Genomic DNA, 16226 nt, shown 5'->3' with positions numbered 1-16226 from the left:
CATGAACACACACTGGTGCACTATCTGTTGTTTACATGAACACAGATTTGGTGCACTAACCAGTTGTTTACATGAACACACACTGGTGCACTAACTGCTGTTTACATGAACACACACTGGTGCACTAACTGCTGTTTACATGAACACACACTGGTGCACTAACTGCTGTTTACATGAACACACACTGGTGCACTAACTGCTGTTTACATGAACACACACTGGTGCACTATCTGTTGTTTACATGAACACAGATTTGGTGCACTAACCAGTTGTTTACATGAACACACACTGGTGCACTAACTGCTGTTTACATGAACACACACTGGTGCACTATCTGTTGTTTACATGAACACAGATTTGGTGCACTAACCAGTTGTTTACATGAACACACACTGGTGCACTTACTGTTGTTTACATGAACACAGATTTGGTGCACTAACCAGTTGTTTACATGAACACACACTGGTGCACTAACTGCTGTTTACATGAACACACACTGGTGCACTATCTGTTGTTTACATGAACACATATTTGGTGCACTAACCAGTTGTTTACATGAACACACACTGGTGCACTAACTGTTGTTCACATGGACATACACTACTGCACTTACTGTTGTTTACATGAACACACTAGTGCACTAACTGTTGTTTACATGAACACACACTGGTGCACGAACTGCTGTTTACATGAACACACACTGGTGCACTAACTGCTGTTTACATGAACACACTGGTGCACTAACTGTTGTTTACATGAACACACACTGGTGCACTTACTGTTGTTTACATGAACACACTAGTGCATTAACTGTTGTTTACATGACCACACACTGGTGCACTAACTGCTGTTTACATGAACACACACTGGTGCACTTACTGTTGTTTACATGAACACACTAGTGCATTAACTGTTGTTTACATGAACACACACTGGTGCACTAACTGCTGTTTACATGAACACACACTGGTGCACTAACTGTTGTTTACATGAACACACACTGGTGCACTAACTGTTGTTTACATGAACACACACTGGTGCATTAACTGTTGTTTACATGAACACACACTGGTGCACTTACTGTTGTTTACATGAACACACTAGTGCATTAACTGTTGTTTACATGACCACACACTGGTGCACTAACTGCTGTTTACATGAACACACACTGGTGCACTTACTGTTGTTTACATGAACACACTAGTGCATTAACTGTTGTTTACATGAACACACACTGGTGCACTTACTGTTGTTTACATGAACACACTAGTGCATTAACTGTTGTTTACATGACCACACACTGGTGCACTAACTGCTGTTTACATGAACACACACTGGTGCACTTACTGTTGTTTACATGAACACACTAGTGCATTAACTGTTGTTTACATGAACACACACTGGTGCACTAACTGTTGTTTACATGAACACACACTGGTGCACTAACTGTTGTTTACATGAACACACACTGGTGCACTAACTGTTGTTAACATGAACACACACTGGTGCACTAACCGCTGTGTACATGAACACACACTGGTGCATTAACTGTTGTTTACATGAACACACACTGGTGCACTAACTGCTGTTTACATGAACACACACTGGTGCACTTACTGTTGTTTATATGAACACACTAGTGCATTAACTGTTGTTTACATGAACACACACTGGTGCACTAACTGCTGTTTACATGAACACACACTGGTGCACTAACTGTTGTTTACATGAACACAGATTTGGTGCACTAACCCGTTGTTTACATGAACACACACTGGTGCACTAACTGTTGTTTACATGAACACACACTGGTGCACTAACTGTTGTTTACATGAACACACACTGGTGCACTAACTGATGTTTACATGAACACACACTGGTGCACTAACTGTTGTTTACATGAACATACACTAGTGCACTTACTGTTGTTTACATGAACACACACTGGTGCACTAACTGTTGTTTACATGAACACACCCTGGTGCACTAACTGTTGTTTACATGAACACACACTGGTGCATTAACTGCTGTTTACATGAACACACACTGGTGCACTAACTGTTGTTTACATGAACACACACTGGTGCACTAACTACTGTTTACATGAACACACACTGGTGCACTAACCCGTTATTTACATGAACACACACTGGTGCACTAACTGTTGTTTACATGAACACACACTGGTGCACTAACTGCTGTTTACATGAACACACACTGGTGCACTAACTGTTGTTTACATGAACACACACTGGTGCACTAACTGTTGTTTACATAAACACACACTGGTGCACTAACTGTTGTTTACATGAACACACACTGGTGCACTAACTGCTGTTTACATGAACACACACTGGTGCACTAACTGTTGTTTACATGAACACACACTGGTGCACTAACTGTTGTTTACATGAACACACACTGGTGCACTAACTGTTGTTTACTTGAACGCACACTGGTGCACTAACTGCTGTTTACATGAACACACACTGGTGCACTAACTGTTGTTAACATGAACACACACTGGTGCACTAACCCGTTGTTTACATGAACACACACTGGTGCACTAACTGTTGTTTACATGAACACACACTGGTGCACTAACTGCTGTTTACATGAATACACACTGGTGCACTAACTGCTGTTTACATGAACACACACTAGTGCACTTACTGTTGTTTACATGAACACACTAGTGCATTAACTGTTGTTTACATGAACACACACTGGTGCACTAACTGCTGTTTAAATGAACACACACTGGTGCACTAACCGTTGTTTACATCAACACACACTGGTGCACTATTGCTGTTTACATGAACACACACTGGTGCACTAACTGTTGTTTACATGAACACACACTGGTGCACTAACTGTTGTTTACATGAACACACACTGGTGCACTAACTGTTGTTTACATGAACACATATTTGGTGCACTAACCAGTTGTTTACATGAACACACACTGGTGCACTAACTGTTGTTTACATGAACATACACTACTGCACTTACTGTTGTTTACATGAACACACTAGTGCACTAACTGTTGTTTACATGAACACACACTGGTGCACTAACTGCTGTTTACATGAACACACACTGGTGCACTAACTGCTGTTTACATGAACACACACTGGTGCACTAACTGTTGTTAACATGAACACACACTGGTGCACTAACCGCTGTGTACATGAACACACACTGGTGCATTAACTGTTGTTTACATGAACACACACTGGTGCACTAACTGCTGTTTACATGAACACACACTGGTGCACTTACTGTTGTTTACATGAACACAATAGTGCATTAACTGTTGTTTACATGAACACACACTGGTGCACTTACTGTTGTTTACATGAACACACTAGTGCATTAACTGTTGTTTACATGACCACACACTGGTGCACTAACTGCTGTTTACATGAACACACACTGGTGCACTTACTGTTGTTTACATGAACACACTAGTGCTTTAACTGTTGTTTACATGAACACACACTGGTGCACTAACTGCTGTTTACATGAACACACACTGGTGCACTAACTGTTGTTCACATGAACACACACTGGTGCACTAACTGTTGTTAACATGAACACACACTGGTGCACTAACCGCTGTGTACATGAACACACACTGGTGCATTAACTGTTGTTTACATGAACACACACTGGTGCACTAACTGCTGTTTACATGAACACACACTGGTGCACTTACTGTTGTTTATATGAACACACTAGTGCATTAACTGTTGTTTACATGAACACACACTGGTGCACTAACTGCTGTTTACATGAACACACACTGGTGCACTAACTGTTGTTTACATGAACACAGATTTGGTGCACTAACCCGTTGTTTACATGAACACACACTGGTGCACTAACTGATGTTTACATGAACACACACTGGTGCACTAACTGTTGTTTACATGAACACACACTGGTGCACTAACTGCTGTTTACATGAACATACACTAGTGCACTTACTGTTGTTTACATGAACACACACTGGTGCACTAACTGTTGTTTACATGAACACACCCTGGTGCACTAACTGTTGTTTACATGAACACACACTGGTGCATTAACTGCTGTTTACATGAACACACACTGGTGCACTAACTGTTGTTTACATGAACACACACTGGTGCACTAACTACTGTTTACATGAACACACACTGGTGCACTAACCCGTTATTTACATGAACACACACTGGTGCACTAACTGTTGTTTACATGAACACACACTGGTGCACTAACTGCTGTTTACATGAACACACACTGGTGCACTAACTGTTGTTTACATGAACACACACTGGTGCACTAACTGTTGTTTACATGAACACACACTGGTGCACTAACTGTTGTTTACTTGAACACACACTGGTGCACTAACTTTTGTTAACATGAACACACACTGGTGCACTAACCCGTTGTTTACATGAACACACACTGGTGCACTAACTGCTGTTTACATGAACACACACTAGTGCACTTACTGTTGTTTACATGAACACACTAGTGCATTAACTGTTGTTTACATGAACACACACTGGTGCACAAACTGCTGTTTACATGAACACACACTGGTGCACTAACCGCTGTTTACATGAACACACACTAGTGCACTAACTACTGTTTACATGAACACACACTAGTGCATTAACTGTTCTTTACATGAACACACACTGGTGCACTAACTGTTGTTTACATGAACACACACTGGTGCACTAACTGTTGTTTACATGAACACACACTGGTGCACTAACCACTGTTTACATGAACACACACTGGTGCACTAAACTGTTATTTACATGAACACACACTGGTGCACTAACTGTTGTTTACATGAACACACACTGGTGCACTAACTGCTGTTTACATGAACACACACTGGTGCACTAACTGTTGTTTACATGAACACACACTGGTGCACTAACTGTTGTTTACATGAACACACACTGGTGCACTAACTGTTGTTTACTTGAACGCACACTGGTGCACTAACTGCTGTTTACATGAACACACACTGGTGCACTAACTGTTGTTAACATGAACACACACTGGTGCACTAACCCGTTGTTTACATGAACACACACTGGTGCACTAACTGTTGTTTACATGAACACACACTGGTGCACTAACTGCTGTTTACATGAATACACACTGGTGCACTAACTGCTGTTTACATGAACACACACTAGTGCACTTACTGTTGTTTACATGAACACACTAGTGCATTAACTGTTGTTTACATGAACACACACTGGTGCACTAACTGCTGTTTAAATGAACACACACTGGTGCACTAACTGTTGTTAACATGAACACACACTGGTGCACTAACCGCTGTTTACATGAACACACACTAGTGCACTAACTACTGTTTACATGAACACACACTAGTACATTAACTGTTCTTTACATGAACACACACTGGTGCACTAACTGTTGTTTACATGAACACACACTGGTGCACTAACCGTTGTTTACATGAACACACTGGTGCACTAACTACTGTTTACATGAACACACACTAGTGCACTAAATGTTGTTAACATGAACACACACTGGTGCACTAACTGTTGTTTACATGAACACACACTGGTGCACTAACCGTTGTTTACATGAACACACTGGTGCACTAACTACTGTTTACATGAACACACACTGGTGCACTAACTACTGTGTACATGAACACACACTGGTGCACTAACCGTTGTTTACATCAACACACACTGGTGCACTAACTGTTGTTTACATGAACACAGATTTGGTGCACTAACCCGTTGTTTACATGAACACACACTGGTGCACTAACTGATGTTTACATGAACACACACTGGTGCACTAACTGTTGTTTACATGAACACACACTGGTGCACTAACTGCTGTTTACATGAACATACACTAGTGCACTTACTGTTGTTTACATGAACACACACTGGTGCACTAACTGTTGTTTACATGAACACACCCTGGTGCACTAACTGTTGTTTACATGAACACACACTGGTGCATTAACTGCTGTTTACATGAACACACACTGGTGCACTAACTGTTGTTTACATGAACACACACTGGTGCACTAACTACTGTTTACATGAACACACACTGGTGCACTAACCCGTTATTTACATGAACACACACTGGTGCACTAACTGTTGTTTACATGAACACACACTGGTGCACTAACTGCTGTTTACATGAACACACACTGGTGCACTAACTGTTGTTTACATGAACACACACTGGTGCACTAACTGTTGTTTACATGAACACACACTGGTGCACTAACTGTTGTTTACTTGAACACACACTGGTGCACTAACTTTTGTTAACATGAACACACACTGGTGCACTAACCCGTTGTTTACATGAACACACTAGTGCATTAACTGTTGTTTACATGAACACACACTGGTGCACTAACTGCTGTTTACATGAACACACACTGGTGCACTAACTGTTGTTTACATGAACACAGATTTGGTGCACTAACCCGTTGTTTACATGAACACACACTGGTGCACTAACTGTTGTTTACATGAACACACACTGGTGCACTAACTGTTGTTTACATGAACACACACTGGTGCACTAACTGCTGTTTACATGAACACACACTGGTGCACTAACTGCTGTTTACATGAACACACACTGGTGCACTAACTGTTGTTTACATGAACACAAACTGGTGCACTAACTGTTGTTTACATGAACACACACTGGTGCACTAACTGTTGTTTACATGAACACACACTGGTGCACTAACTGCTGTTTACATGAACATACACTGGTGCACTAACTGCTGTTTACATGAACACACACTGGTGCACTAACTGCTTTTTACATGAACACACACTGGTGCACTAACTGTTGTTTACATGAACACACACTGGTGCACTAACTGTTGTTTACATGAACACACACTGGTGCACTTAATGTTGTTTACATGAACACACACTGGTGCACTAACTGCTGTTTACATGAACACACACTGGTGCACTAACTGCTGTTTACATGAACACACACTGGTGCACTAACTGCTTTTTACATGAACACACACTGGTGCACTAACTGTTGTTTACATGAACACACACTGGTGCACTAACTGTTGTTTACATGAACACACACTAGTGCATTAACTGTTGTTTACATGAACACACTGGTGCACTAACTGCTGTTTACATGAACACACACTGGTGCACTAACTGTTGTTTACATGAACACACACTGGTGCACTAACTGTTGTTTACATGAACACACACTGGTGCACTATCTGCTGTTTACATGAACATACAATAGTGCACTTACTGTTGTTTACATGAACACACTAGTGCATTAACTGTTGTTTACATGAACACACACTGGTGCACTAACTGCTGTTTACATGAACACACACTGGTGCACTAACTGTTGTTTACATGAACACACACTGGTGCACTAACTGCTGTTTACATGAACACACACTGGTGCTCTAACTGCTGTTTACATGAACACACACTGGTGCACTAACTGTTGTTTACATGAACACACTAGTGCATTAACTGTTGTTTACATGAACACACACTGGTGCACTAACTGCTGTTTACATGAACACACACTGGTGCACTTACTGTTGTTTACATAAACACACTAGTGCATTAACTGTTGTTTACATGAACACACACTGGTGCACTAACTGCTGTTTACATGAACACACACTGGTGCACTAACTGTTGTTTACATGAACACACTAGTGCATTAACTGTTGTTTACATGAACACACACTGGTGCACTAACTGCTGTTTACATGAACACACACTGGTGCACTTACTGTTGTTTACATAAACACACTAGTGCATTAACTGTTGTTTACATGAACACACACTGGTGCACTAACTGCTGTTTACATGAACACACACTGGTGCACTAACTTGTTTACATGAACACAGATTTGGTGCACTAACCCGTTGTTTACATGAACACACACTGGTGCACTAACTGCTGTTTACATGAACACACACTGGTGCACTTACTGTTGTGTACATGAACACACACTACTGCACTTACTGTTGTTTACATGAACACACACTACTGCACTGACTGTTGTTTACATGAACACACACTGGTCCACTAACTGCTGTTTACATGAACACACACTGGTGCACTAACTGCTTTTTACATGAACACACACTGGTGCACTAACTGTTGTTTACATGAACACACACTGGTGCACTAACTTTTGTTTACATGAACACACACTGGTGCACTAACTGCTGTTTACATGAACATACACTAGTGCACTTACTGTTGTTTACATGAACACACACTGGTGCACTAACTGCTGTTTACATGAACACACACTGGTGCACTAACTGCTGTTTACATGAACACACACTGGTGCACTAACTGTTGTTTACATGAACACACACTGGTGCACTAACTGTTGTTTACATGAACACACAGTGGTGCACTAACTGTTGTTTACATGAACACACACTGGTGCACTAACTGCTGTTTACATGAACATACACTAGTGCACTTACTGTTGTTTACATGAACACACACTGGTGCACTAACTGTTGTTTACATGAACACACAGTGGTGCACTAACTGTTGTTTACATGAACACACACTGGTGCACTAACTGCTGTTTACATGAACACACACTGGTGCACTAACTGCTGTTTACATGAACACACACTGGTGCACTAACTACTGTTTACATGAACACACACTGGTGCACTAACTGCTGTTTACATGAACACACACTGGTGCACTAACTGCTGTTTACATAAACACACTGGTGCACTAACTGTTGTTTACATGAACACACTGGTGCACTAACTGTTGTTTACATGAACACACACTGGTGCACTTACTGTTGTTTACATGAACACACACTGGTGCACTAACTGCTGTTTACATGAACACACACTGGTGCACTAACTGCTGTTTACATGAACACACACTGGTGCACTAACTGCTGTTTACATGAACACACACTGGTGCACTAACTGCTGTTTACATAAACACACTGGTGCACTTACTGTTGTTTACATGAACACACACTGGTGCACTAACTGCTGTTTACATGAACACACACTGGTGCACTAACTGCTGTTTACATGAACACACACTGGTGCACTAACTGTTGTTTACATGAACACACACTGGTGCACTAACTGTTGTTTACATGAACACACACTGGTGCACTAACTGTTGTTTACATGAACACACACTGGTGCACTTACTGTTGTTTACATGAACACACACTGGTGCACTTACTGTTGTTTACATGAACACACACTGGTGCACTAACTGTTGTTTACATGAACACACACTGGTGCACTTACTGTTGTTTACATGAACACACACTGGTGCACTTACTGTTGTTTACATGAACACACACTGGTGCACTAACTGTTGTTTACATGAACACACACTGGTGCACTTACTGTTGTTTACATGAACACACACTGGTGCACTAACTGTTGTTTACATGAACACACACTGGTGCACTAACTGCTGTTTACATGAACACACACTGGTGCACTAACTGCTGTTTACATGAACACACTGGTGCACTAACTGTTGTTTACATGAACACACACTGGTGCACTAACTGCTGTTTACATGAACACACTGGTGCACTAACTGTTGTTTACATGAACACACACTGGTGCACTAACTGCTGTTTACATGAACACACACTGGTGCACTAACTGTTGTTTACATGAACACACACTGGTGCACTAACTGCTGTTTACATGAACACACTGGTGCACTAACTGTTGTTTACATGAACACACACTGGTGCACTAACTGCTGTTTACATGAACACACACTGGTGCACTAACTGTTGTTTACATGAACACACACTGGTGCACTAACTGCTGTTTACATGAACACACACTGGTGCACTAACTGTTGTTTACATGAACACACACTGGTGCACTAACTGCTGTTTACATGAACACACTGGTGCACTAACTGTTGTTTACATGAACACACACTGGTGCACTTACTGTTGTTTACATGAACACACACTGGTGCACTTACTGTTGTTTACATGAACACACACTGGTGCACTAACTGCTGTTTACATAAACACACTGGTGCACTAACTGTTGTTTACATGAACACACACTGGTGCACTAACCGCTGTTTACATGAACACACACTGGTGCACTAACTGTTGTTTGCATGAACACACACTGGTGCACTAACTGTTGTTTACATGAACACACTGGTGCACTAACTGTTGTTTACATGAACACACACTGGTGCACTTACTGTTGTTTACATGAACACACACTGGTGCATTAACTGCTGTTTACATGAACACACTGGTGCACTAACTGTTGTTTACATGAACACACACTGGTGCACTAACTGTTGTTTACATGAACACACACTGGTGCACTAACTGTTGTTTACATGAACACACACTGGTGCACTAACTGTTGTTTACATGAACACACACTGGTGCACTAACTGCTGTTTACATGAACACACACTGGTGCACTAACTGCTGTTTACATGAACACACTGGTGCACTAACTGTTGTTTACATGAACACACACTGGTGCACTAACTGCTGTTTACATGAACACACTGGTGCACTAACTGTTGTTTACATGAACACACACTGGTGCACTAACTGCTGTTTACATGAACACACACTGGTGCACTAACTGTTGTTTACATGAACACACACTGGTGCACTAACTGCTGTTTACATGAACACACTGGTGCACTAACTGTTGTTTACATGAACACACACTGGTGCACTAACTGCTGTTTACATGAACACACACTGGTGCACTAACTGTTGTTGACATGAACACACACTGGTGCACTAACTGCTGTTTACATGAACACACACTGGTGCACTAACTGTTGTTTACATGAACACACACTGGTGCACTAACTGCTGTTTACATGAACACACTGGTGCACTAACTGTTGTTTACATGAACACACACTGGTGCACTTACTGTTGTTTACATGAACACACACTGGTGCACTTACTGTTGTTTACATGAACACACACTGGTGCACTAACTGCTGTTTACATGAACACACACTGGTGCACTAACTGCTGTTTACATAAACACACTGGTGCACTAACTGTTGTTTACATGAACACACTGGTGCACTAACTGTTGTTTACATGAACACACACTGGTGCACTTACTGTTGTTTACATGAACACACACTGGTGCACTTACTGTTGTTTACATGAACACACACTGGTGCACTAACTGCTGTTTACATGAACACACACTGGTGCACTAACTGTTGTTTACATGAACACACACTGGTGCACTAACTGTTGTTTACATGAACACACACTGGTGCACTAACTGCTGTTTACATGAACACACACTGGTGCACTAACTGCTGTTTACATGAACACACACTGGTGCACTAACTGCTGTTTACATAAACACACTGGTGCACTAACTGTTGTTTACATGAACACACACTGGTGCACTAACCGCTGTTTACATGAACACACACTGGTGCACTAACTGTTGTTTACATGAACACACACTGGTGCACTAACTGTTGTTTACATGAACACACTGGTGCACTAACTGTTGTTTACATGAACACACACTGGTGCACTTACTGTTGTTTACATGAACACACACTGGTGCATTAACTGCTGTTTACATGAACACACTGGTGCACTAACTGTTGTTTACATGAACACACACTGGTGCACTAACTGTTGTTTACATGAACACACACTGGTGCACTAACTGTTGTTTACATGAACACACACTGGTGCACTAACTGTTGTTTACATGAACACACACTGGTGCACTAACTGCTGTTTACATGAACACACACTGGTGCACTAACTGCTGTTTACATGAACACACACTGGTGCACTAACTGCTGTTTACATAAACACACTGGTGCACTAACTGTTGTTTACATGAACACACACTGGTGCACTAACCGCTGTTTACATGAACACACACTGGTGCACTAACTGTTGTTTACATGAACACACACTGGTGCACTAACTGTTGTTTACATGAACACACTGGTGCACTAACTGTTGTTTACATGAACACACACTGGTGCACTTACTGTTGTTTACATGAACACACACTGGTGCACTAACTGCTGTTTACATGAACACACACTGGTGCACTAACTGCTGTTTACATGAACACACACTGGTGCACTAACTGCTGTTTACATGAACACACACTGGTGCACTAACTGCTGTTTACATAAACACACTGGTGCACTAACTGTTGTTTACATGAACACACTGGTGCACTAACTGTTGTTTACATGAACACACACTGGTGCACTAACTGCTGTTTACATGAACACACACTGGTGCACTAACTGCTGTTTACATAAACACACTGGTGCACTAACTGTTGTTTACATGAACACACTGGTGCACTAACTGTTGTTTACATGAACACACACTGGTGCACTTACTGTTGTTTACATTAAATGATAGTTTGTTATTAGATTAGGGGCCGCTAAGACGACACCGTTCTCTCTAAACAGACTTTAAACATGAACCTGTGATAGACGCTGATGGCGTTCACATGCGCATTAAGAATTGATTCTATAGTTATGTGTGTTTGAATATATGTGCGCAGGTTTATAATTCCTTACAAACCATGCCTAAACAAACTACTTGCCTATAAATTTTGATGCAGAATTTTTATTTTATCTTATCACTTTGGGTAGGTACGCGAACCGAAAAATTCCACAACTCTTTATCTGTAGAGTCAAAGAGCATCAACATGACCCACTCACTAATCCCCCCACCCTATAACCCACTTGAGAACCCATGTCACAACCCTCCATGAGGAGGCTGAACAAGGTATGCGGTCAGCCTTAGGCTTGACTCAGGGAAGAGGACGCCTCCTGCCTTGCATAGTCCCATGGGCAGCGCCATGTAACAAACCAGGCAATTTTCATGATTGGGCATGGGACACAAGCTCAGGTTTGATCACCCTGTAGCTGGCCACCTTTGATGAGGGTGTCTAGTGTTGAAAGGCCGAAACACCCTCTGATTCAAAGGTACATTACTGATGATGTGTCCCGAAATTTACATCTTTCCCATGACAGAGGTACAGCTCCCACGCCACTCTCAACATCAAGGCAAATCTCATGTGCATATCATCCATTGGCACAATGGACAGTTTACCATCACGTCCCGTGTTTATGATTCTGAGAACAAATTTCGTTTCATGTGTGAAACATAAAATGACAATAAAAATAACCTTGAACCTTAATTATTACATCATAATATGACGTCCCAACCTATATATATGAAGTATATCTTGTCTTACTCATTTCAGGAGCCCTTGCTAAGAAAACAGAGAGAAACTGATAAGAGCATAAAACAATCATTCAAACAGAGACATTCAAATGTGGAGAAAAATACAATAAAATGAAAATAAACATTCAAAAAAGAACAAGACATGTTGAGTGAAGTGTCTGTTAGTGGTGCACTTCTCTTACCCTTCAGAAATCCCATTTCAGGAAACATTGCTAAGAAAACAGAGAGAAACTGATAAGAGCATAAAACAATCATTCAAACAGAGACATTCAAATGTGGAGAAAAATACAATAAGATGAAAATAAACATTCAAAAAAGAACAAGACATGTTGAGTGAAGTGTCTGTTAGTGGTGCACTTCTCTTACGCATTGAATCACATAACAATCAAAGAGTGACATTCAGAATCAGAGAATTAGATTCATATAAAAATATGTATATATATATGAAGTATATCTTGTCTTACTCCTTTCAGAAATCAGCTTTCCTAAGAAAACAGAGAGAAACTGATAAGAGCGTGAAACAATCATTCAAACAGAGACATTCATATGTGGAGAAAAAGACAATAAGATGAAAATAAACAAGTTGAGGGAAGTGTCTGTTGGCTGTGTACTTCTCTTACTGTGCGTTCACACCGGACGCGAATAGCGCGTCAAATTCGCGTCTACCGCGTCTAGTTTGACGCTTGACCACTTTGTGTTAATTCGCGTGTCAAGAGAGAAACTGACGCGCGTAAAAACAAAAGTTTGAAGCGAAATTTACGCGCGTCACGCGCGTCAGAATCGAAACCCGTTGGCGGCCATCTTTTTTATGTTGATCGAGCATTCATCGGAGAGTCACCCCTCTGTATTTGCTCTGGAGAGCAGAACGGCGGCGTAGGGGTAATCGTCGCCGTATTTGTGTCCATCAGACCCTTCGAAGGCGAACCCAGTGTGGCGAGTTTCACCATTGGCTCGCTCCAGGAGCTGCGCCTGGACGACGGCGGCTTTCAGCGGTACTTCCGCCTGTCCCGCGCCCAGCTTGATGACCTGTTGTCCCGCATCGGAGCGAGGATCACCCTCACCCTCATCCACCTAATCTGTCATTTATTTTTGTTTTGATGATAAATGGAGCCTGCCTCCAAAAGTGATTAATCTGTCCTGTGATTTTTCTCTCTCTCTCGAACAACACTGTCCAGACATGAACTTATGCAGTATGTTGGTTGTCTTTACATTAATAATATTTCATATATCTAGATATGGAATAAATAGCATTCAATACAAAATGAATATGTCTCATATATTGAAGTCAAGTTTTATGTGAAAAAATATTTGCTTTGTTGTGCATTAGAACCAGTCATATTACAAAATAATTTATTGAAGCCTCCAGATACTTCACCACATGACAGCAGCATGCAGCAAGGCTCCGGATTGGTTAACGCGGCGCGAATTGACGCAGAAGTTCAGATTTTTCAACTCGGGCGGCAGACGCGAATTCGCGTCAAACGCGTGAATGCACAAATAGCACTAACTAAATCATACGCGCGTAACGCGCTTAACGCGCCAGCCGCTTAATTCGCGCCATTCGCGCGAACTTGACGCGCGAATGAGGCGAATTCGCGTCTACCGCGCCGCGCTCTACGCCTCATTCGCGCCGCAGGAATTTTTTACGCGCGTAACGCGTCTTTGCATTGACTTAACATTGAAATCACTCGCGCCTGACGCGCTATTCGCGTCCGGTGTGAACGCACCATTACCCTTCAGAAATCCCATTTCAGGAACCGCCATTTCTAAGAAAACAGAGAGAAACTGATAAGAGCATAAAACAATCATTCAAACAGAGACATTCAAATGTGGAGAAAAATACAATAAGATGAAAATAAAGTAGTTGGGTGTAAAATAAACAAACTGTGTACTTTTCTTAGGCATTGAACGACATGCCATTTGAGGAGCCTGCATTGCTAAGAATAGAGAGAAATGCACATGTGTAAGAATAACAGACACTTTAAAAACAAATAAAACAAAATCAAAAACAATCACACCAAACCAGCTACTGACAAAAACACACATGGCTCGAATCAGTCTCAACAGCTCCAAACACTGTAAAGTTGGTTTCATTCTTTATTTTCCTATTTTAGCGATTATGTACAATATGTATTGATATTGAAAAAACACCCGTTTTGTATTTTTATTTACTTGGTTTATCCAGAGCACAACACATCTTCATTATATGAACATTTACAGAAACCTCAATATTTGAGTTTAGGACAGTTGTTGCTCTTTGGGACCTGAAAACTGAAAAAACTGACCTTCACAAGGTTTACGAACAATTATAAATATTTTGCACATTCTTGTTCCTTAGACTTATAATTGAAGGTCAAAGGCCAGGATCAGGATTGTTCAGGGTTTCACAGTCTCAGCTCTGATTTTAAGGGGTTTCTGTTCAATATAGTGCGCATGCAGAACATTATAGGCATCATATCTTTATGGGACCATAAAGTGTGAGTGTGCAATTTCTTTTAAATACCCCTGACTTTGGGTTTGATTATCTCTGGACCAGATAGAAAGCTGAAATTTCCACAGATATACTGTAAGTGCTCAATGAGAGCGAGTCAGAGATGGAGTGGGTAGAAGTCTGGGGAAAACCTTTATTCATGTGCTTGGAGAAATGTAGAGATGTAATAAAAGCATAACGAATAATAAATATGCACTGCTGAACTTACATCTGTCAAAATGTCCTATCTGGTCCCCGGGGCGGGGTAGGGGCGGAGCTAGGGTTGACAGGGCGGGGCTATGGATGGTCAGGGGCGGGGCTACTGGTGGCCAGGGGTGGAGCTAGGGATGATCAGGGGCGGAGCTAGCTTTGGCCAACCTTCTCAAAAACTGCTGTTTCTGTCAAGAATTGTGTTTTTTAAAACAAAGGACTGTCTCT

At 41.4% G+C, this 16226-nt stretch overlaps 1 protein-coding gene across 3 annotated transcripts in view; it reads right to left on the bottom strand.

The window, feature by feature from the left end:
* Positions 1-16226, bottom strand: part of LOC143733140 (von Willebrand factor A domain-containing protein 5A-like) — a 97562-nt gene that overhangs the window by 12792 nt on the left and 68544 nt on the right. For 2 of the 3 annotated variants that reach the window (XM_077224714.1, XM_077224715.1), the window contains exons 16-19: positions 15211-15255; positions 15046-15084; positions 13783-13803; positions 13501-13530 (exon numbers count right to left, since the gene is read on the bottom strand). In XM_077224714.1, the coding sequence (XP_077080829.1) occupies positions 13501-13530; positions 13783-13803; positions 15046-15084; positions 15211-15255 (135 nt within the window). The remainder of the gene's footprint in view (positions 1-13500; positions 13531-13782; positions 13804-15045; positions 15085-15210; positions 15256-16226) is intronic. The other variant, XM_077224716.1, reaches the window with a different exon arrangement.

Source organism: Siphateles boraxobius, unplaced genomic scaffold (genome assembly GCF_051911475.1).
Source record: "Siphateles boraxobius isolate OS27281-9 unplaced genomic scaffold, OSU_SipBor_1 91, whole genome shotgun sequence".
NCBI classification, from domain to species: domain Eukaryota; kingdom Metazoa; phylum Chordata; class Actinopteri; order Cypriniformes; family Leuciscidae; genus Siphateles; species Siphateles boraxobius.
The sequence above is the reverse complement of the archived record's forward strand: the minus strand, read 5'-3'. Positions and strand labels throughout refer to the sequence as shown.